Source organism: Pyxicephalus adspersus, chromosome 5 (assembly GCF_032062135.1).
Source record: "Pyxicephalus adspersus chromosome 5, UCB_Pads_2.0, whole genome shotgun sequence".
Lineage (NCBI taxonomy): Eukaryota > Metazoa > Chordata > Amphibia > Anura > Pyxicephalidae > Pyxicephalus > Pyxicephalus adspersus.
The window spans coordinates 76,373,233-76,398,780 of record NC_092862.1 but is presented as its reverse complement, the minus strand read 5'-3'; the positions used below and the strand labels follow the sequence as shown (position 1 = coordinate 76,398,780).

General features: G+C 34.8%; 1 protein-coding gene across 10 annotated transcripts in view; it reads left to right on the top strand.

Moving 5' to 3' along the window:
* Window positions 1-25,548, top strand: part of LOC140331146 (poly(rC)-binding protein 3-like) — a 430,678-nt gene that overhangs the window by 366,008 nt on the left and 39,122 nt on the right. For 8 of the 10 annotated variants that reach the window (XM_072411907.1, XM_072411900.1, XM_072411901.1 and 5 more), the window contains 4 exons: window positions 10,536-10,670; window positions 16,757-16,780; window positions 16,884-16,916; window positions 20,062-20,178. In XM_072411907.1, the coding sequence (XP_072268008.1) occupies window positions 10,593-10,670; window positions 16,757-16,780; window positions 16,884-16,916; window positions 20,062-20,178 (252 nt within the window). In that variant the 5' untranslated portion in view covers window positions 10,536-10,592. Of the gene's footprint in view, window positions 1-10,532; window positions 10,671-16,756; window positions 16,781-16,883; window positions 16,917-20,061; window positions 20,179-25,548 lie in introns of all 10 variants that reach the window. The other 2 variants (XM_072411905.1, XM_072411906.1) reach the window with 1 other exon arrangement.

Below are 25,548 nucleotides of genomic sequence, written 5' to 3'. Positions count from 1 at the left end.
TTTCATATATTCACAAAAGCAAAAGGTGTCCACTATTTATGTAAATCTTTCAATCCATTATTGAAACATGTGAAATGATATTTCACTTCTTTATCCGTTTAAATTCATACCATTCTCCACATCAGTGTTTGTGCTCTACAATCAACCAGGGGCCTACCTTATTTTATACCTTTCCAAATCAGAAAGGTTTGTTGCACTTTTCAACTTTACACTCGCTCTCATTTGTATCCTCTAGATAAGGATTGGGCAAACTTTTTGGCTCGGGGACCACAATGAGTTTTAAAATTTGACAGACAGGCCAAGACAGTATCAGATGGATGGGGAGTGTTTGTATGAACTGATATAAATTACATGTAAAAGCAGTCTGGAATAAAAAACCCAATGGGGGCTGTACATGGCCCGTGGACCGTAGTTTGCCTATGCCTACTCTAGATGAATAGGCAATTTTCAAAATAGCTTGCGTCTTGCATTGGCAGTTAAAAAATTATTCCAGCACTGTGAAGTGCCTTTGCCCCACATCTGTGTTTTCATCGTGTTTTTACTTTAAGTTTTCCTTTATTGAGAGCACAGCAGTGTAACTACTATTTATCTGACCTTGATCAAAACTAGCCAAGTAAAAGCTTCCAATAGCCTGAGCTTCAAGCATGGTTTGTGATTATGGAACTATTTTGGAATTGCTAAAGTGTCACAATGAGTGACATGGACTTGGAGACCCTCATTATTGCACAGAAAGATTTTATAGCGTTTTTAAAAATGGTTCAGAGTATGATCAGAGTAATATGCATGGGGTCACTGTTGAGCAGTGGATCCTGAGGCTCAGCCAACTCGTCTGTTAATAGACAGATATCTTTCTGAACATGGTTCCTAAGTGTCTGATTTCTGCCTGTTCAGTGAATCTCGACTTTGTTATGTATGCACTCCTTTTTTCAGTACAATAATGTTACTCTACTTGTTCACACAATTATTGCAGATCCTGGTCCTGAGGTCCACAAACTGCTGATTGAAAATTTATGGAATAGTCGAAAGTGGTTGGTCTTTAAAGCAAAACTAACCAACAATTTGATTTTGTGTCACAGAATGTGTGGCTTTGTGATTTAAGTAAAACCCCAATTTACTTTATGGTGATCGCAGACATAATTAGCAAATTACTGTTGATGGAATGCACTGTAAACATTGTAAGTAACATAATTATAAACCATTACCCAGAATATACCCAGAGTCGTAGAAATCCACTATATAGCAAAACTGTTTTAGAAAGGGGATTACGGAGTTTTTGAGGGAAAAGTACTAGTGCAATTGCAAAACACACACTATTCATACATAGGGAGTTTTTATTTGTGATTAACATTACTAGCTGAATCAAAAAAATAATAAAATAATGATCTAATCAATTATTCAATTTCCAATAAGGGATCAGAAATAAACATTCCTTTATTTAGACATTGAAATATCTTCCATTTTCCTAATCTATATCCCAGTCTATTGACCAGTGTTATGTGAAATGTAATGTCTGTCTACTCTTCGTATCTGAATTGTATATCCGAGCTAATAAATAGAAAAGCACCGCGCTGACACAGTTACACTATTATTACAGGTTTGTGACATTTGTTATCACAAGCAAAGCAAGAAAAATACACTCCAGCAACATTAAATTAAGCATAAATATAAAAATCATTTTAGAATGACTGTAAACAACTGCTTGCTGCAAAATACAAAAACAATTACTGTTAATCATCAACAGTCCTGCTTTGGCTAAACCAATATAAGGCTAACTGTTGCTTAAAGCTAGCTTAAATAAGATATTTTTTACATTGCTGCTTGGTAACTGTGTGCTGTACTGTATTTAATTTAGCGTTAATGGAGGCCCAGCAAGCCATTTTATGAGAATTCCGTGATAATAAGATTGGTCTGGGTAACATTATATGGTTTTTAAATGATGTCACCAATTTGGGCTATGTTGTGCAGCAGAGAATCTGATGTAATTTTATTATCTGAGAAGGGTTTTATGTTCTTGTGGTTGTGTACAATGTAGACCGTACTTGTAAAGTTTATTTCTTTTGTAACACCATGTCTTTTTCTACACTCATAGACAGAGCTTTATTAAGTGTTCATTTGCATGAAAGGTCAGCGCATCCCAGCAGTCCTGACAAGTCATGTTATGTCTGAGAACAGAACAGCTTTTATAGGCAACCAACACACATAACAAAGATGTCTTGTTTTCCCTTTATTTTTCTATGTAAATATCAAACATGAGACAGTACAGGCCTCTGTTTCTCACAAATTATCATTCAACATTTCCCAGCTAGAAAATGACTCTTTTATATTAGGAATGACACATATTTTTGAAAAAATGTATAAAGAATCTTTAATTATAGAAGCGTATAGCCCATTCTACTAGGCAGATGGTTTCAAAGTTGATGGTTTAGAACTACTTGAATTAAGCTGGTCTGTATAAACTAACACCATATGTTATGAAATTATATTTCTGTTTAAGCATGTTGTTGTATTCCTGAAGCGATACACCTAATAAATATTTCAGCTTTGATAAATGGGTTAAGTTAATTTCACACACTGATTATGGAAAACAACAAAAATGCTATCACATACTATCACATAGAAACACACACACTTCCAGTCATACCTAGAAGTGTAAATGATTCTATTTGTTCCAGCAGGGCAGTTGAAGGAAACCTGTACTGAAAGTATAGAATGTCATTGGAATCTTTACTTTCTGAAAACGCAAATTTCCAGGCTGGGCCAGTAACTAATATTTTTTTGAGTTACTGACCATTAACATGCCAATCTAGAGATTTCACTTCACTCTACTTGATGCATGCTTGTTTTTGGGTCAAGTAATAAAATCCCTTAGTATTTTCAAGAAGAGCTCAAAATTAAAAGCCTTGGTACATGTTTCCTTTTAGTAAATATAAGTGGAATGCCTGGAAATATTTATTAGGTATCAACAAGCTATGTAGGGAATTGGTAGACTTTCCCCCATAAGACTCTGTAATTTAATCTTTAGACATCCATTGTTTTTTCTTCACACTTTGCTTATGTATGACATTCTAGTGTATGTGATAATTGTCTGTAGAACAGCTATTTTCAACCTTTTTACCCCAGAAGAACTGGGGAACCCAATGCATTTGATGTCAGTGTGAAAATGTCTTATACGTTAGTGGTTATTTGGAAGAATGTTCCCCCTACAGTAGTGGTATGAATGCCCCTTAAAGACAGCTAAAATGATTTCTGGTGTCTTGCTGCTGGCTTTGCCAAGTGGCGATGGTTTAAAACATATGCAGGCACCAGCAAATGGAAGGTCAATCATCCACAGCTGGAGGAGCCCTAATGGGTGACACTTTCCCTTTAAATATGCTGCCTTCTTGCTTTGAGACATTGGGGTGAATTACCAAAGAAATTAGGCTATTTACAAAGTGAATTATCACCTTGCAAGGGCATTATTCACCTATCTTAGTGAATGTGGTAATTGTTAACTCCTTATTAATATTAATATTATTATTATTATTATTATTATTAATAATAATATTAATAAACAGGATTTATATAGCGCCAACATATTACGCAGTGCTGTACATTAAAAAGGGGTTGCAAATGACAAATGAATACAGACAGTGACACTGGAGGAGAGGACCCTGCCTTGAAGAGCTTACAATCTAGTAGCTAGGGGAATTAACACACAAAAAAAGTGAGAAAGTACAAAACAATTTTTTAAATGTCACATGCAATTATACAACTAAGTATGCATCTGAAGTACCTTATATTCAACATTAGAAGCCTTATAAGTTCTTAAATTATATTTATTTATTTATGTAAGCAAAGAAGATACAGAAGAGTTGATACAATCGGCCTAACTTATTAAGTTTCTCCAAGGCTTGAGAAGATACCATTTTTATCAGGAAATCTGGGTGATCCAGAGCAGTGAATCTGGTCCAGGATTAAAAACATTTGCTAACAAATAGCAAATGACTTCTATGAAATCCTTTCCTGGTTTGCTGGATCACCCAGGTTCACTGATAAAAGTGTATCTTTTCCAGCCTTGGGAGCTTTAATAAATCAGGCCCAATGTTTTGAAAGGAGCACAATATTGTCGATTGGAAAAAAAAGTTAAATATTCTGCACATGGCTTTTTATTAAACCTGACTTTTATTAGTCACTCGTAGGGTGGGGAGTCAGAAAATTTGCTCCTGGAGATTTTTACCTAAGGCAAATGTCCCTTACAGTTCAGAGAGCAGAAGATCGGTTAATCCAAATTTGAGTGACTTGACATTACAGCAGCAATAGAACAGACAATGCAGCTTCTGGTGTAAGGACTCAAAGTTGCATTAAAGTGTACTATGTTAGGATGTGGCTCTAAGCTCTAAGGGTAAGTAAATGCCACATTGGGAAACTTTTTTGGTATATATTTTTGGTATATCTTGGCTTATAAAATCATCACATGAATACTATTTTAATGTACATGAATATTTATAAGCCTGTCCAGACAAAATTTAGTCACAAAAAACAAGGATAGCTACTGCAACTGACATCAAAAGGGTGGAGGATTACCAAAGTTATTTCAGCCATTTTAGGTGACACATAGTCCTATGGAAACTATTTTCAATTCAACAAATGGTCTTACTGATGAAGAAAAAAGGCTGACGTGTTGTCTTACTTAGTGGAATGATTGGCACTTGACTGTGTTCCTGATCTTTTCACTTGTCAAGAATTTTACATTTACATTGATCATTGCAATCATACCTAGATGACTGAAATATGCCTAACACCTAATTATAGCATGGACCACACACATTACACACAGGGTATTCTTAGCATAAAAGGCTTTTATCCTCCATAGTCAGCCAATGCTTACACACAGGGACTGGTTACGTATAAGTGGTGATTAGTGGAAAATATATTGGAGCATCAAAAGCAGTTTTACCTTACCTAAATAAAATGACACAAGGCCATTCACTGCATGATACCCACTATCATTTTGATTTTACAAGTCAGGTGTATGCCTGATCTTTAAAGATAAGTGTTGCATTAAATTTGGGCATTAAATCCTAATCTGCTACATATTTGCCTGCCATTTGTTTTGGACATAGTGGTGAAGTGGGGAAAATAAATATTAAGTAGAAATTTTACCTCTTCCCTATATTATCCACAACTACTATTTGGGCTTTAGGGGTTTTCATATATAGTTGAAGTACATGTACACACTTTTTTTCTGCATGCCATTTGCCATATACAGTTAGGTCCATAAATATTTGGACAGGGACAACTTTTTTCTAATTTTGGTTCTGTACATTACCACAATTAATTTAAATGAAACAACTCAGATGCAGTTGAACTGCAGACTTTCAGCTTTAATTCAGTGGGTTGAACAAAAAGATTGCATAAAAATGTGAGGAACTAAAGCCTTTTTTTACACAATCACTTCATTTCAGGGGTTTAAAAGTAATTGGACAATTGACTCAAATGCTTTTTCATGGGCTGGTGTGGGCAATTCATTTATGTGATTATCAATTAAGCAGATTAAAGGCCTAAGGTTTATTTGAGGGGATCGCTTGTATGCAGACAACATGCGGTCAAAGGAGCTCTCCATGTAGGTGAAACAAAGCATCCTTAAGCTGAAAAAACAGAAAAAAAAACATACGAGAAATATCGTCCGAATTTTTATGGACCTAACTGTAGAATAAATATTATTTCAAATATATACACACGCGGACAGTGTAGTTAAACATATTACAAGGTTTTTTGTGGTGATAGAATTGTATAGTAAAATGGGAAGTAATCGAATATATATATATATATATATATATATATATATATATATATATATATATATATTAAAAGAAGGAACCACAAACATAATCTGACAATACCAAGAACTCTACTAAGCACAGTACTCCAATTTCCTGTGAGTGCTGCTCAGTATTTGTTGGGATTACAGGTTGGCAGGCTGAAAAAAATGCTAGCCATCTGTTGCAATGGCCTGTGATTATAAAGCAGATCAACAAAACAAAAATTATGCTCCACACACCAGAATGTTTGATAAATAGCCCTGCAAGAACGGCTGGCGTATTGAAAAAAATAAGCAGTTGAGCATCATTTAAAGCAGAGGTTATGATCAGTAAGAATTCAGACACATAACTCTCAATATCTTGGCACAATATTCCTTTGATGAAACCTGCATAAAAGGGCTTTTTATGTACAGCTGGTGTGATTGTACAGCAGTGGGAGTTTGCATATACTTTGTTCTTTTAGAAGCTCTTTTTTTACTGACTGAAGATAGTTACAGAAATAAAATAAGCTTTTTGTTGCAACTTTTTCCAGAGGCAGAACATGTGTGTCTCTCATGACATCTGATGATAAAAAATATTTATTTAATTATACTTATGTGGCTTTAGATTTTCCAGTAAACTCGTAATGGTCTTCATAGCATTTTTATATAAACCATGCTCTTTTCTCAAAAACTTAGCTGGATGCAGATATGAAATTGAGAGTTTATTGGAATAAAAATTTTCTAAATCTTCCTTATGGCCCTACATGTTTTCAAATTCTAGTGATGATGAATAAGTATGAAGACCAAAGTAATTGGTAAATTGCTCACATAAAATATGCACAAAAGTTTTTCCAGTCATTACAGAATCATAAAATCTGTAATTGTCAATTTCTAAATCGTGTGATTGATTGTGATACTTTCTAAAGTCTAAATAGAAATATTATGGATAGAAAAAAATGAGGAATTTGCATTTCTCCTGATTAAAATTCTCCTTAAAATTCTTATATTTTATTAATAAAGAAAAGTTCCAATGAAAGAAATACATAGATAGCAGTTTCTAATCGACACTGATGGAACTACTCTTTTCCTGTCATTTTGCTGTTCTGATTTGAATATTTTTGGTTCACTGCTTCAACATGACCAGGGTAGCTCGGACCTTCTAGCCCATCCCTTATAAACACCATTGTCATTAACATCTCCCATTCCTAATCTCCTCCTACCCCACGTTGTATACTAGCCCAGCCCCCTCTAACAACACTACCTTTTCCTTAACCCCTTACAAGCTCTGGGCTATGCCTCGCACCTGGTCATGTGGCACTGCGCCTAATTCTTACGGCTACGTGCCTCTCTTTACAGCCAGACTGCTGGCATTTTTCAGGAGGGCCACTTTTTTTCTTATACCAGATTTTCAGAGCTGCTGCACTGGAACTAAATTGCCATTTAGTTCATATTTAACTTCCTATACCCCACTTGTGCCCTTTTTTCTGCAGACAGATTTATCTCAGTTCTTCTATCTTCCATTCTTTTGCTCTGTAAAGTACCAGTTTAACCTAACTAGTTGTTCTCACCTGCTGTGTATCCACTCCACCATGCTGGTCTCTGCATTGACCGAATAATTCATCTATTTTCTTTTGAGAAGAAAATGCTACTGAAACACATTTTTCTGATAAATAAGTTAATCTGTTTCTGTTCTATAAGTATTTACGGTACGGTACTACACTGCAGCCTGTTGCATTACCTTTAGGCTCTTTAAAGTTTCTAATATTCAACCTCCAAGTCATATAGCTTTAACCTATAAATAAACAGTATAAATCTTACTTGTATGTCTTCTGTATTGTGAATTTGCTTTTTTGTTTGTGATGATTTGTATATGATTTGTTTATGATTTGTACATCAATATTAAAGATAGAAACATATTAAAAAAGATCATGATCATCAAAGGGTGGCAACTCATAAGCTGATTTTTGCCAGGGATTAGATATATTCTGGAGTAAGGTTTCCAACCACCACGATTTTCTGTGTTTTAAAATATTTCTGTGCACATTCAAAAGACGAATAATGCATTCACAGAGTTATTATGCTGAGACGTGTTTGTGGACCTGACCTATAATCAAGAATCAGTATAGCTCCTGTTGCAGCATTACATTTTCTTCACTGGTTCGGATGAGGTTCTTTAAGACATGAAGAGGATTTTTTTATGTCTTTCTGTACCTCGCTGTTAAAAAAAGTGAAAGCCATACCAGCAGGGTATATTTCTCTAATAGAGTCCCAGATAGCAGTAAATACAGCAGAACTTTTAACTCTTTTGCATTCTATACAAAACTAGATAGACAGGTTTTTGGCTTGACAAAATCTTAAAGCAAATAGTCTACCAAATTTGCAGCTAAGGTTAGTTGCAGGTAGTTTAGCATACTCACAAAAAATCCCTACTGCAAGAGTGCAAACTCCCTATGTGAGTAGTATCCGCTGGATTATTCTGATTTGCTTTACTAGTACAAAGAATGCTGCTAATCATGGTGATAATTGCTGCAATGTTTTAATAGTTTGGAAAAGTAATGCTTTGTACCAGGGGATTCAAATTTTAATGACAACACTAGTTTAATTAAAATTGCAGTCTCATCTGGATAATAATCAGATAAAGTGCTTTGTGATAATACCTTACTGCATATTACTTGTAACCAGGAAGATTGTGTTTCTGGTTTGTTTAAATGTATAGGTTAGGTCAAGGTCATATACCTTGAAGAGTTTACATTTTAAATGATGCTATTAACCACTGCTTTGCAGGTTATTTTATTGCACCTCAATGGCAAAGGGATGAAAGATTTACAAAAACCTTAATCCGCCATAAGGGATTATGAAATCTCTCTCCCACAATAGCTGAAACTGGCAGGTCCCCGTCCTTGGAGGGAATGGCATCTACAGACACAAACATTCTCTGACATTGCACAATTCAGCAAACAGTTTTTTGGTTCATTTGTTGCAAATGAGGGCTTTGCACTGAGACAAAAATATCCTTTGAGCCACAGGCCAAAGTGATTTGGTCTTCATGAACAGGTTGCATTGCAAATCTGGTGCTTAGATAAAGGTGACAACTGACTATTGCTACATCATTTCGGCTTTTCGTTGTGATTCATATTTGCATGAAACTGCATCTAGAATGTAGAGGTATGCGATGTAATAAATCAGTTTGTTTAGCAACTTAGAACATGCTCATTGTGAATCTAAGATTCTGGCAATAAAACAAATATATACCCATAATGGTGAAATGCTAGTCAGTTTTATATGTAGTGTCATTCGTTTCACGTGAAATGCATGTGTGACATACAACATACAATTCAGCTAATACTTCAAGTGATATGCCCATGCTGGATAACAGCACCTAATACAACCTCTTCTTTCAAACCTTCACTTAATTTTTTGCGTTTGGAAGAAAAGGGACCAACAGTATGTCTGGATATTGAGGAGCAAGTGACTTTCCTTTGTCCTATGTGACATCAATGATTAGTACTTATGATTACAATGATTAGTACTGTCACATGTAGACATGGAGAGAGTCCTTCTACATGTGTAAACTTTAAATCTCTGTTATTATTAATAATAATAATAATAATAATAAACTGTATATATAGAGCCTATTATGCAGCACTATATGTACTTATTATGCACTGATTAATTATTATTATTATGTATTATTATTACTTATTATTATTATTATTATTATTATTTTTATGCACTTATTATTAAGCACTTATTATGCAGCACTGTACATTGAATAGGGGTTAGAAATCACAGAACAGATGCAAATAATGACACAAGAGGAGGAGAGGACGTGCCCAAAATTGCTTACAACCTTTTCATATATTACATTATTATTCAATATATACCAGCTGTTTATGTATTCTAAAAAAAGCAATATTATTATATAATTTACTATATGATATTCTGTTTTCTCCGTAGCTACATTACAGTTTTAGAATCATGCTGATATATGACTTCTCAGAAATATGAGCTCTTAGGCATTATTTCATTTTTAGATTCCCCCATCGGCTAAGAGCAAAACAATTTGCCATTGAATTTAGTAGTGGTCCTTGGGTCCTGAAAACGCAATTTGTGCAATATTACAAGAAATCTTGTCATCCTTAGATATGATCATCTGATTGAAAAGGATGACATTGTTGAGTCACAAGGGCTGACTTTCAATAAAAGAAAAATAAGTATTTCATACCACGTCCTCTAGGAGCTGACTCTGTTCTTATATGTTGTATTCAAGTGTAATCACGCTCTAATGCGCTCATTCCTGTGGTGTATGGTTTGGAATACCCTGCACACCATCTACATTGAATAATATCAACAAAGCATATTCTTTTTCATTCGGTGAGAATGAAAGAAGGAATCGGATCATGTTGGTCTTCTGAACTATGGTTCCAAGAGTTGCCACTAATCATCTGGGCATTTGATAGGTGTTATGAAGGATTCATACCTGCTGACATACATTATTTGTTGTCACTGCAACATTTCCACATTGACACTAGACAGAAAACTGCAAAATGGGTTAGAAATCCCTTCTTGAAAACATATTTGAGCATTTGAAATAATCTGCCTAAATCTATATTATCTTTTTTTTACACTGAAGAGAAAGGGAAGTTGAATATACTTTCTTAACGCGTGTTCAGAAGTATTTTTACAGGTCATCAGATTACCTCTTGTTCATGTTGTGCTGCTTGATTGACCCTGTGATATTTTGTCCCAGCAGATTAAACAAGAAGGGAGCAGCCTGTTGCCAAGCCAAGTGCCAAGAGAAGTGCCCGAAATGAACACCAACGATGCAAACGCACCAGAGGGGGGTCTTAATGTCACACTGACCATACGATTATTAATGCATGGAAAGGTATGTCACTTGGTTTTTGGCATTTTAGGTCAGTCTATATTTCCTTTGAATGGATCTGCTTGATTTGCTTCATGGCAGACTATTTCTCTGTTGCTATATCATTCTTATCTTTTGCTAAACTTTGATGCAGAAGTAAACTGAATAAAAAAAAATCACTTCTACCTACCAGATCCGTCCATCCAGCCAGAGGTTTCCTGTATCAGGTCTTGCTTGATGCCGGTATATACTCCTCTGACCCGGTGTGGAGGAAGAACCAGACGGTGCCATCTTGTTTGGCTTTCTTCCTCCTTTTTCATATGTCACCCTATCTTGCACTGTGCAGGCATGGGATTGGGTGACATAGATGGGGAAAAAGGAGTGCCAATCTGCCCCCCCCCCCCCCCCCATTGATGAAAAGGCTCTGTGCTCCCATACAGTCATGATGATCACCGGGGTGATCAGGACAGTAAGGGGAGGGGCATTACTTTTTTTTTTTTAAACCCCCTCCTCAAAAAAAGAAGGTACTTTTTACCTTATATAAAAAGGTTGTCTACCATTTTATATTAAAGTAAAAAAAATAGTTTTGTAACCACCCTTTTCCCTTATATTGCTTTTAAAGCAGTTACATTGGTTTCATACCTTTAACTTTGAAAAAAAAAATCCAATTTCCAAGCCATTGACATCATAAAATCTTTGATTGAAGGCAAAGGCTGATAGACCCAACTTTTACATAATCAATGATCCTTGCCAACTGAATTCCTGTAAACCTGTAAATTCCTGTAGTTCTTGGTGATTTTACGGCTTCTACACCACATCATCAGTATCTCACAAGTAAGTAGAAATGTCCCATCCCCCCCATTAAAGCTCATTAAACTTGTATTATTATTTTTTTTTAATAGAGCTGCACAGACAATAATTGAACATGTGCAATTTTTAACAATGGGTTAATGCAAGCATAGAACAATGCTTCAGATCAGTCATGATTGTAGTAGAAACACTGCTGAAGTTGAAGCTATTGTAAGAAGATAATTCCAAAATATGCATCAGAATGGTAGCAAGATTTTTTATTCTGATGGGATCAAAAACTGTTATCCTACTCTTATTCCTATAGCTAACCAATGAATACAGTTTACATACTTAGATGTTTCTAAGGAAACTGAATACTTAAGTCCAGGTTTTAAAAAATAATTCCTAGAGAAGTATATTCATTTCTACAAGAGTGGATCCAGTCCCAGCAAGGCACCCCACTATAAAACATTCCTATACCCTGTCCCTGTGCCCACCCCCAACTGATTTTAAACTTCCTCCCTCAGGTGGGGTATGATTGTTGTACACCAGCTTCTGATTGGCTGCCAGTGATGATTCGGTTGCAGAGCCAAGGGAGTTTTTGTAGTGTTAGGGGGAGGTTTAGATTCTGATCTTCGTAAGCAGACCGTGCCACATAATACATTCCAGTGAATACAACTGTTTATATTTCACAGAACTACATTGCTGTCTAGACTTTTCTGCTCTGTGCTCACAAACAAATGCTCCTGTATTCAACCAAAGACCATTTACTCATTACTAAATGAGATTAGACAGATAATTGCAGCGTGATGGAAATTGTCATGTTTGAGGGAGCAGGTTAATTTTGCTGTCTTCATTTACTATTATAATTTCAGGTAATCACATAGATTATTGCTTTCAAATGAATGCTTATGACCCATACCTTGTGCAGATAATGTTATGCTTCCTGGTGCACTAAAAAGTAGTGAGGTATTTACTGTGTTAACAATATTCAAACAATTTATAATCATTTTATTATTAAAATGAGGCTTTTCTAGTAATACAGTAGCAATATTTCTAAAAAAAAAAAAAAAAAAAAGTTTATTATTTTTATAACTTTATTTATTTAGAGAAAGAAGGGTAGTTAGCATTTACAACTAACGAGATGTGCATTCAAAAGAGAAACATATTCCAAAGGAGCAAGACAAGTGCCATATCCTCAAAATCTATAAAGACTCATCGAATAGTTACAAAAAGCTCACTGGACAGGAAGGATGAACTCTCGGGGGCTGATTTATTAAAGCTCGTCAAGACTGGAGAAGACACATTTTCATGAGTGAACCTGATGAAAACATTTGCTAACAAATATCAGATGACTGTTAAGAAAATTATTTCCAGGTTTGCTGGATCACTTTAATGAGAGCTTTAATAAATCAGGCCCTCAGAGTACACATTCCTGCAATCTCATATACCTTCTAGTGCTGAGTAGCATTTGAGAGATTTCCCTGTTGTTCCAAAATGACAACATTTTTTACTAAAGGCCCTTAACAACAGATTACAAGACATGGCTTTGCAGAGCCAAACGATGTGCCATATTTGAACAACCACTCAGACTTCTCAATTTTTTTACACATAATCTGAACCTGAAGAAAGATGGGGTCTCAGAAAACAAATAGTACCCTTACTGCCAAATACTTACAGAATAAAAAGATAGGGAAATAACAATGGCAACAAAAATAAAAGGAACTCGGACTGCACTTAACCTAAACAGACTTCAATATTCTTCCGAAGCTTTTGGAATCTTTTCTCTTTCTTTCTAGTTACAAACGTACCTTTTAAAATATAAGGGAAAAATAATTTGGTGGAAAACTAGGGGGTGAGCCGAAGGAAAAGAAAGGGACAGGAAGGAGACTAAGAAAGAGAGAAAAGGCTAAGGGGAAGAAAAGGGACAGGAGCACTAGCAAGACCAATGTAGAGAATATTGCAATGTATAGTCAGTCCCTCACTTCACAACTGAGACAGGGGAGACCCTACCCTAGAAAAGTAACTGCATACTGTGTGAGTCGGGATAACCTGCCGTTTCCTCATACGGTGACATGACAATACAATTACACCCTAATAAGCTACATAACCCAGTTATTAGGGTATGAATGGTGAGTACTGAAAACTAAGAATATGGAGTGAATACACCATATTGATAACAAACATCTCCCAAGATCCCAATATTTGACTCTCAGAAGGTACTGCATTCTTCCCACGTTGTGTCTAGACTGTCCCAGGTAGGAGCTAACCATACTGTCTATCTAACCAGAATGCCTTGGGTAAAACAACTTAGCCCTAAATAAGAGAGTAGTGAAAATCCAGAATATCCCAAAACCCCCATTAAATATAGTCTTCCATGTAAACAATATCAGAGCAGAGTCAATTAATATATTGTCTAATAAGAGAGAGCTCTGTGGATGGAGTCCAATGATCAACTTCCTAATGTTAGAGATAAGCAATTCCAAGGGTGAATACAGGGTATCCATAAGTTCTACAAGTACAGTAAAATACTGTGGTCAGACCCAGTTCAATATAAAGGTCAGGCAACAATAACCACAGGGGAGCAGATTATTTTTCTGCTAGTAAATAATGTGTCTATTATTTTTGCTAACCTGCTGAATACTGTATGGAGAGGGCATAGTATGCAAATATATGTCATAGGTTAACACACTATTCACTATTGCCTTTATTGGCATGAAGAGGCCAGACAATTATTGTAATATTTTTATTGTGAATTTTTTTTTGTTTTATACACTCATACATAGTAATTGTATTTTGAAAAAACATTAACAAATAACACAGTGCTTTACACAAAAAACCCAAACAAACATTTGGAAAAAATACTTATTGCAGCTAACCTAGGATTGTCTTAGAGATTTGTGGGATCCTTAATGTACCACTATATACTGTATCACATATATCCGAAATTCTATATATTTTTCATTTGGCAACCTTTACCAAAATATTACAGCAGCACCAAATAAAAATAGTGTTATAACAGTATATGTTACACCATGAAGATCTCCTTTATTTATAATATTTATTTATGAAAACCAGACATGATACAGGTATTAACTAAAACTAAAATATTATTATTAGTTGATATTTACAGTATATCTATTGTTTTAGTCTGTCTTGTTGTTTCTTGTTTAAACTCTCTTGTTCATACTTTTTAGTCTTGCCTTGCGTTCTGTAAAAAAAAAAACTGCAAAAAGTCAAAGCAAAACTCTGTAAACACTATAGACTCCTTTTTTGTTCAATTTGGGTAACAACACAGTCTATGCTACTTCTCATATGGGTCACAATACACCATCTACTGCATATTCTGTAGAAAGAGAGATTTCTGAATACTAGAAGTGACTAGTTTCATGCAACAATTTCTTTGACATCATTCAAATTTTTACATATTACACTAAGCTTTCTGTAAAGAGTGAGCAATGCTAGCTCCTATCTTTTGCACAATAACAGTTGGTGAATTTGCAGTTATATTGATGTGTCTGTTGTGATTGATGAATCTGTCACATTTTGTTTGCTTCAATAAAGAAGAGTGGTAGAGGAAGTCATGATGTGATTATTCACTATCCTCCTAGTGAATGCTAATCCATCAATCAGTTTAGCCTTAAACATAATGAGCATCTGCCAGTAAGTGTTAATTGACACTAGCTTACATCTTTCAATTACTTTTCAGGGCACCAATAATTCGAGATGACATTTTAGTGAAGGAAACATATGCAGCCAAGAAAAACTTTTTTTTTTTCCAATTTAACAGCAGAGCGAACATTAGGCAAGAATGAAAGATACACATAACACAACACAGATTGTGTTACTAACATGACACTGTCCCTTCTGAAATTGTTACCAGGTCTTGGCATATCATTAGGCATAGTATCTCTATTGGTCTGAAGGGTACTTGATTCACAGGCTAGCATTCCTCTATGTTTAAATTTTATTGTAAAGTAAATATCATGCTGTTTGGGCCTTAGTGGCTAAAAAATGTTATGTTTTCATATGAGTACATCATTGCATAGTGGAAACATTTTTTATCTTGCCCTGCCTTGGTCTCTGCTTGGTTAGCTTTTACCAGCTTTTACCCAAAAGCGCTAAGGCGGGGGGGTAATTTTATGTTAAAAGGCCTAATAAAGGGAATGATTATTTCACAATAAAATAGTCCATCTTCTTAATAGAAATATTAGCGGAGGAGTTATGCTTGTGAATGAATCTAAGGCACTTTTAGATGTAAATGTATTTCCAGGAGTGTACTACTGTCTTTAAAGAAAAGTAACACTTTTAATACTACCCACAATTATGTGATTTCCAACCTAATGTAAATGTTGAAATTGTGTTGGTACTTTTACTTATAACAGACTTTTACCATCTACTTAAAGATGGATTTTAGAATAAGGTTGCAATCATGTAAACCTTTTCATCAACCTTGTATAGGAGGCAGAAATACAAACTACTACAAAGAAAACCTAATTGCTGGGTTTGTGCAAGATAGAGGAAATATAGGAAGCTGAAATGTAATTCAGCTAGCTAGAGCAAACTGAAATACTCAGTTATAATGAAAATACCAGCTACAGCCAAAACTTTTTTTTATAACTTGTATCTAAGCATAACAGGATATGAACAGAATTTCCAACATGGGCATATAATATAAGAAAAGCACCTTATATTTAGTCGTTTTTTTTTTTTTTTTTTGTGGGGGGGGGGGGCATCTCTACCATGTAATTTATTTTTTTGTAGCGGCTATATTTTGCATCAACATAAACAGTAATAAAAACCTGTCTTACCATTACCAACTTAAAATTGCAAGTTTTGGCTACAGTTTGAAACACTAGTGTATATTTTAGAACTATTTGGCATTTGGAAAAAAAAATTCTAAAGATAAATGTAAGCTCTGATTGTAAGAACTCAAGGTGACTTAAATACAGTATGAGAAATATTGTTCTATAATGGTAGTCTATATTAGTGTAAACCTGTTAGAAGAATAAAAACATGAAGTTACTATGTAATAGCAGGCACTACACGTTGACAGTTCTTTCCATCTCATTGTAAAAGCCTGCTTGCAACGTTCTGCAGAAGACCCCAACCTGTGGCAATTGTAATATGTTTTTTCTCACTTTCCTGTCCCCCCCAAGTTCTGCCAGACCCACCATTCCACAACATACACTCTGCCTACCTAAGAAATCTGTGTTTTAGGAAACTTTCACAGCTGCAAAAGTACATTTCAGTTAAACATAAATGGCATGTCATTTTTTTTATTATTTTCATCAATAATCTGTTTCTCTGTTTTTTTACAGGAGGTTGGAAGCATTATTGGGAAGGTCAGTGCAGTATAAATTACTTTTGTGATTGTTCTGTACAATTCCGAAATTTCCCAGACTTAACCATTGCCTCTTTTTTTATTCTGATTTTGTTTCCAAACAGAAAGGTGAGACGGTTAAGAAGATGAGAGAGGAGGTAAGAATAAGAAATGTCAGTGCATCCTTCTCAATTTCTGTCAGAAGACAATGTTTATGTTCTTGTGTAATATTTATGCTGTGCAGGAAAGGTGTAAGAGTGTCACTCAGTGGCTGCACATATTATTTCAGCTGTGATCTTAAAAATGAAAAGTGTATAAATGTTTAATCTCTTCTCTTATTTTAAGGCTAACAATTATATTATGAAGTCAGTAATTGTGCTGTTTCAATTTGATGGTGAGGATGCACTGTATTTTGGTGGAGAAATTTTGGATTTTAGTATAGATGACATGCAAGTTGAAAGAATTAACAATGCTTTACATAGGCATAGAAATACTATGAATGAACACCAGTGCCATATTGGAAGGCTAATAAGGTTTTACGTAAAAAAAAAAAAAAGCACACAATTTAGTCATATCTGTAGTTTTTTTATCATTACTCAAAAGAATGAATTTAAAATAATCAGGGACAAGTCTTGGGTGACTCTTCTTCATTGGCGTATGATGAGTCAATACAAAAAAGGAGTCTTGCAATGACCCAATAGGATCTTTCTCCACGGTTCCTCATTTGCAAGTCCTGATGAGGTATTGATAGGTTAGCTTTGAGCTTTGGAACTGAGGAAAAAGTTTTTAATGAGAAGAAATGAAACGGATTCACTTTAAAATGTATGTATACCCTAAACCCTTTTTTGGTTTTGGGTAAAGTAGAATAGGTTTTTAACCAATGTTTACTTTTCATTTTGCTGTATTTGTTCCTTTGAATTAGTTTTCTTTTTACTCTCACTGGTGGGGATGCAACAAGTGGTTGTCAGGGGAATAGCTACCCCAAGAATTTTGCAATACTAGAAAAAATATTTGGCTACATATACACTTTATTTGCACCTATATCAGCAGCACACACTTGCTATGAAGAGATAGCTATGGACTCCCATTGACTAATCGGTCTAGTGCTGTCACATGGAATAAGTCACATTCATACCTATACAGTACAGTTTTCATTCAGCCCTTGTGCCAAAAGGAGTAATCAGGGAAGGAGAAGGTAAAGGTAAGTATATGCCAAGTGCACAGTGTAGCGGGTGGGATTCATGTAAATCTGTGGCTTTGAAGAAAATCTGTACTAAGATAAAAATGTAGGGTATCATCTTTAAAAAAAATACCCTGTTTGGTTGTTGGGTATATCTAAAAGGTTTAATGGTTTCTAAATATCTACCCCAAAGAAGTTTGCAGTACTGTCAAGTGATCAGCAATAGCAGCCACTGTCACCTTCTTATTTAAGTTTCCTTTAAAAAAGGGTCTCGTTAAATCTGTGTTGTTTTCTTGAGTATGCAAGTATAATTTTCCCAAGACATGATTTTGTTTGGTATGCCACAATCCAAACCTGTAGAGCGTTAAATGGCTGTTGCTCTGTAATTCACATGAAGTCTGCTTCCCATGGAGGCAATAATGGCCTGTATCTAATAATGGAATAATCAAAAAGCGTCTTCACAAAGTAAATTGCAATTTGAACAAGTTAGTTTATATTTAATCAAATTCGCTGTAATCAGAGTAAGAAAAAAAAAACAGTGGCCGCAAGGAAAACTACTAGTTTCAATTATCAAACCTAGAGAAAGTACATCAAGTGTAATGGCTTAAAAAGCTCCACGAGGGTAATTACATTTTTTGGGAAACAGCATTGTAAAAGGGAATAACTCAGAACAAGGCCTCCAATAGTCCTACTGGTTTGTTTTAATGTTAATAGAAACAAGATGGGCTATTAAATACCTTTTTAATTATTTAAACAGAAGACAGATATTAATGGAAGATCATGATCTGAAGATCATCAGAAATCTTATCCTACTTCTTTACTCCTATACTAAATATTCTATTATTTTTCTATCAATTTAGTTACATTTTTAATACAGTATCAGGTAAATTGAGTGTAAGGAAACCTCAATCATTTGGTATGCTTTTCTCCTATTTTATAGAATTGTTTTAAGCAAAGACTTGTTGGAAGGTCCTCTAAAGCCATGCATAGTATTGTGACAGGTAGAATGATTCTTTTAGATATTTTTTTGAAAACATCACAATTTGTCCAAATTTTGCATGCTTTAAAAAGTCTTTAATTAAATAATTTGGTGGATTTAAAACAGTAGGTAGTCAGCTGTGGTTACTGTGTCCATAAACATGGCATCTGTAGCAAACATTTCTCAAATAATGACATTTCCCTTAATTAGCAGCAGCATTGTCTGCCTGTCATGTACGTACTTTTACTTGGGCAAGTTAGGTTTGTGTACGTAATCTCCCTCCATGGAAAATGAAAGAGCAAACACGCAGCTGCTAATTACAAGGTATTGGCTTAATGTTGTAAAACCTGCAACAGGAACACATTTTTTAAAATATTGAAATAATAAAAAATGTAGATTTTGAGATTATTTAAACTTTAAAATGTCTTTAGGAAAAGAAATGTAAATAGCTCACTAAGAAATGACATTTACATTTACCAAGCAAATCAGGATGGCCAAAAAGCTACATGCTGCATATCATCTTATCATGTGAAATCTTGTACATGTGAGCAATGTCCATAGATTGCCTATCACTATCACAGCATGCAATATGGGATTTTTACTTTTTAGTAACTTGTTAAGTGTCCTATATTATGTGACCTTCATGGCACATCTATGGATCTCCTATTACCCACTGCATTGACCAGTGACTCTGATTATTTATACCACCCTGCACTGTCACTAACTTAGTTAAATATCTACCTTCTCCCACTACTGCATTGCTAACCACCTTCATCCACTGACGGTAAACCTCCACTTTAAACTTTCCTCTTGGTTTATAGGGGGATGGAAGCTGAAAGAAAGCTGTTATGTAAAAATGTCATTAAGTCATATTTAGAAAAAAAGAGAGCTAGAGAAAAGTGAAAACAAACATTTATGCTCAAATGTCACGATCAATTTTTAGCTTTTGCACTTAGAATTTTATGAAGGAAACGTAGACAACAAGTGTCCCAGGTTCCAGAACAGGCTCATCTGATGTCACATCCATTTTGGATTGAAGAGACTTGTCTGCTAGGGTTCTGGGTAGCTGAGGACACATAATAATAAATAAATGTATGTATAATTATGTATAATGTATATTTTTTCATTTTTATTTTTTTTGAAGAGTGGTGCACGAATCAACATATCAGAAGGGTCCTGCCCAGAACGAATTGTAACAATAACAGGACCAACAGATGCCATTTTTAAAGCGTTTTCAATGATTGCACTAAAATTTGAAGAGGTAAGAAAATAATTACATACCTTGATTTGATCAATATTTCACAAAAATATAAGCAAGATCTGCCACTGAACACAAATTTCAGCATTATATAAAGAGTAGGAATATATATATATATATATATATATATATATATATATATATTATATATCATCAGGCTTTTATCTGATGGTAAATTCCCAGTGTTTAAAAACACTGTAAGTTTAGGTTTCACTGCCAGTGCAACCAGATCATGCCAGTAATTTATATTTCTTCATTATTTCCTATGGCTACACCTGCTTCATTAGACCACAGTAGTTTTGGTTAAAAAATCTTTAACCAAAGTTTTATGCTATGGAGTACAGCACATATACATACATAATGTTTAAATGGATACAGCCATGGTAAAGAGGTGCAGCGATAACACGGTAATATTCAAGGCACAGCCATTATGAGGTTATAAAATAGGTGCAAACATGATCTAGACCAGTGGTCGCCAACTTTTTCATCCCACGGACCTCTAAATTTACCGGTTCTGGTAACGTATGCGGTCTAAACCTGAGATGAGAGAGTGGGTAGGTTGTGTTCAGAGACACAACACACCCACTTCCCTGAGCCTGCAAACCGTACCGGGGACATGGTTCGTGGCTATGACCGGTGCGCCTCCCCAAGCGGGGGTCCTTCTCATGATACCACTCGGGGGTGCACCGGCCAGAGCCGCGGGCCACCAGTGGTCTAGACCATGGTTTCTCAAATAGGTTTTTCATGAAACCCCAGGGTTTCTCCAGAGGTCGCTTCGGGGTCCTTTAGCAATGAGCAGTCAGGTCAGTTTAATACATATCAAAGACAATTTTGGTGATTTGTAAGGGGACATTCTTCACACTGGCCATCAATGTAAGAAACATTCTTCCTATTGACCACCACATTAATCTACTATAAATTGTGGATAGAGAAATTATAGCTGGGGTTCCTGAAGACCTGAAAGTTATTTCAAGGGTTCCTGCATGTTAAAAAGGTCCAGTAACAGGGCTAGATATTCAAAAACCCAAAAAATTAGTGTATCTTATGTCTTTCATAAATGCATGAATATGTACTAGTGTAGTTAAACGTTTAAATATCTTCTTTTTAATGGAATAATTTCTTCCCATTTTAGCAATAAATAGACAAATGCATTTTTATTGCTATCTACAGATTACCATGGTTTAACTTTCAGCTTTGTCTTTACCTTTTGTTATTCATGATTTAGATACTTTGTTTTTAACAGTTCTGTGGCATTGTGTAACATTTGTAAACTTTAAAAATCTGCATTTGCCCTTAAATACAGAACTTGTCAAAGCTTATATTATTTTTGGTAAATTTTCTAGTATTTGTTTTAAAACCCTACACAAATTACCTAATGCACTGTTTAATGGCAAAAGGCGGCTTCATTCACTTAAAACGCTTTTAGCTGTAACAGTGCTGGAACAGGAATAATGGGTCAATTTGCAAGCTGTTTGATCCTTTCTTTTGCTTTTCTGTAGACTTTAGGGAGAAGCTATTGCTTCCAGTAATGCACATTAATGGCAAAGAAAAAAGAAAAGCCCTTACAGTCTGGTCCCAAAGCGGATTGAGATTGAAAGAATAATTGCACACTTTCAACTCTGTAACTGTATGATTCAATTATGTATTGATGTCAATGTTTTACATTTCATAGGGTATACATTTCATTCACCTAAGGTTTTTTCTTTTCTCTATTTGCTTCATCTAAGTGATTTTATATTATGAATTGCATTAATTAGAAAATTAAATATTTGCAAAGTGTAATGAAGCAAAAGGGTGTAATATTTCTTATTAAGTACTGACATTATGTAGTTGTTTTATTATTTATTGTGCCAGTGACCAGCTGTTTACCCCTCATAAATTTTAATGTGATGCAAATGCTAGGCTGCATTTAAATCGAATGAAACAGAAAGGCATGATTATTCTACATCAGTTTAGGGGTTAAAAGTTAAAAAATTTTTTGTTTCAATTAAAATGAGCAATAAATACAAAATACATTAAATAGCTTTTTTATTATTTGGTTAAGTATTTGGTAAGTTTTTGCATGACCTCTTTGCCGGATTTGAAATGAATGTGCAAACAGTACATTGGACATAAAATACAATAACAAAATATAGCTAGAATTTTCCAATAGCACTACCACCCTATACCCAAGGGCTTACATAAACTGTTGGTATAGTGAAGTGAACTCCAAGCACACAACTAATCGCACAGATGAAATACTATTTGACAGCTGTTTTATGTGCCAAAGAAATTGTATTCCTGTTGATCCAGTCCTAGGATGTACACAGATGTGCCACACAGTAAAGTCCTGTTTGGCATGTGACTATATTTTACTCTGCTGCAGAAGTAAAATCTATAATTCTTGTATCTTACCTAGCCAGTGACTGAACAGTGGATGAAGAAGCAGTAGACTGATGATCTTATCTCTTTTCACTTTAGCAGTCACTCTGTCACTGCTTCTATCAACATCCCTTGTTAGGCCTGAGCTCTCTTTGATAGGGATGGCAATAGGTTATTACCAAAACAAATTCAGATGTTTACACTGCTTGCAAAAAAAATATATAAAGTAGATATATACAAGTATTACAATAATAAACACTGAGCTCATTAGTTGTATTTATTATATCTGTCTGGAGTTTAGTTTTCAATTATGTTTATATGGCTGTCATACTTTACAGACTTGCCAACTATCATGTTGTTATTGTATTTTTTATAGATTTGTAAATTGGCTACTATACAAAGCTTGCATTGGTTCTGTGAAATTAGGCTATGTATACATGTCAAATGATTCTTGCCCGATACAAGCTGACGGGCTTGTCTCGGGCAAGAATCTGACATGTGTACAGTGGTCGTTCGACGTGGTTCATTGATCCGTACTGACATGTACAGAAATCCCACATTCATCTTTCAGTCATCTGTCGCTGGGAACAATGAGGAAAGATCATTTCCAATGACAATATCTGAGTGTGTAGGCGCAGCCTTACTCTGTGTTTTCCTTAACAGTTTTTGAGATATAGCATTTTTTGTTGCGCACAGAATGCATTGTTTTCATGAGTTGGCTGACTCACAAACTTGAGTGGGAGCAGCACTGTGGAGCACTACAGAGCAGGGAAAGGAGTCTGAATATTTAATAAATATGATTTCCCCATTAACCTAATTTTAAAATATAATGTATAATTATACTGTATATACTCAAATATAAACCAAGATGTTTTTGCCCCCAAAATACCATTGTATTTTGAGTCTTAATATATATTCAAGTCACTGAACTGGAACACCTTGCTTTACCTGTCTCTGCCTATTCCATCTATTGGGTCTCCTTCATTCAGTCTCTGCTTGTTGACATGCTCACATTTATTCCCCCTATCACTGTCATTTGGAATAACATTTTTTCCACCTTATTGTCAATAAGATGATGAATAAGTCATTCTGAATGACAGCAATGAAAGAATAAACTCCAGCTAAATTGAAAGATAAACCAGGGAGCTGAAAACACACAAGCAGGCATCGGCTGAACAGATGCTGAATTTAGGAGATGAGTAGGCAAACTAAACCCTGTCTGACTATAAGGATAATGTAATAACAGCAAACTTAGCAATATCCATTTAGGCATATATTTGTTTCTGTTGAATGAAAGTACACATAAATAATTCATTGTGCCTCCTATTATTAAATGTATTTGAATTGCATCTACAATATATTTTCATAAAAGTACAGCATTAGTGGTACACGTTTGGTCCTTGACTTGTCTAATTAAGTCTTCTAGGAGACCAAGAAACCTTTTTTTAGATTATAATCTGAAAAAAAAAATACAATAATATTCTGGAAAAAGAGCCATTTATTTAAAAAAAAATTTCAGCCACTTTAAATAATTTTCAGGCATTTGTAATTAATCTTGCATATAGCACTATACTCTATAGTTGTCCTTTCTTTTAATAATAGAAATATAATTTATTTGTTAATAATTTATTAATATTTAAAATATTTTCATATAGTAGTAATACTTTAAACAGTATCACAAGAATGACTTTAGTTCTGTTTGTATCAGTGTTCTCTTTTCACTTTAAATCTTCAAAGACAAATGTATGGCTGGCTGTTTTTTGTCATAATGAAAACTATGTCAGATTATCTGAAAATGGATTTTAATCTGTAAATCGGAGGATACATAGACACCGCCTAATAAAATTTCAGGCATTAGTGCAATCTCTGTTAGACTTGATTTAACAAGACCACATCGCACGCAGAGTGACAAAGCACAGTGCTTGGTCTATGCATTGCATATTTTAACGTCTTTTGCACCTATAAATGTGTCTAAGCATTGCTTATTTAACAAAACGGGTAACTGGTAGAACAATACATACATCCACCAAGCAGAATTATTCTTAAATTTCTGTAAATTCTTTAAGTTACTTCAATTTGCTTCAGCTGAATATTGTAAAAGAATGTTTGCCTTTTAACAATTGGCATTAGTGACAGACACTACAGGACACACAGTGCTTTAACAGCACACATTTTTGCCAAGGGTAGGACATTAGCCATAATAAGATAATGTCAATTTGAATTTTGAATTGGGATATTTTATGTACCTAATCACACTTAATGATTATTTGTAAAATTTCAATATTTTTGTAGTTACATATACAATAAATATATAATAAGTTTTAGCATATTGTACAACTTCCTAATTTTTTAAAACAGAGTTGTGCTTACCACATGTTTTGCTCCACTAAATGTACAACCTAAAAAATAAAAAATCAATCATAAATATACCAGTCCTGACCTGCAGAGAGTGTCTCTGCATGTTGTGTCATTCATTTATTGGAAAGTTGTTTGTCTCCCCAATTTTAGGGTCTGCTTTTCTTACTACCTCGCAGTGCGTATACAATGTAATATTTTTCTCATTCAGTAATGAAGGCCTATTCCTATTCTCATTCTTCTGTCTGCTTTCATTGTTCTCATATGTGATAATCAAGTTACTTGTTAATACATTGTGGGAGAGAGGGGATCACCAAAGGATTTTTTGTAGTTTGATCTAGACAGAAAAGCTATATACAAATGCATCATTTTATATTGGGCCTGATTACAATATATCCTTCCCTAGGACAGGTGCACTACATCTGCAGATTAAAGTTTTGTTTCTGACACCCCCATGGTTCTGCCTCACCAAACAAATGGCCAGATTTCCATTCTGTGTGACAGCTGCAAAACCAGCTATTCAAGGGCAATTTAACCTTTTTATTTGACATATATTTGTATGATTTACTGCATAGAGCAAGTCCCACTCATGCTGGTAGGAGACAAGCTTTTTTACTTGTTTTTAAAATGTATTATCCTCACCTGTAAAAACTTCCT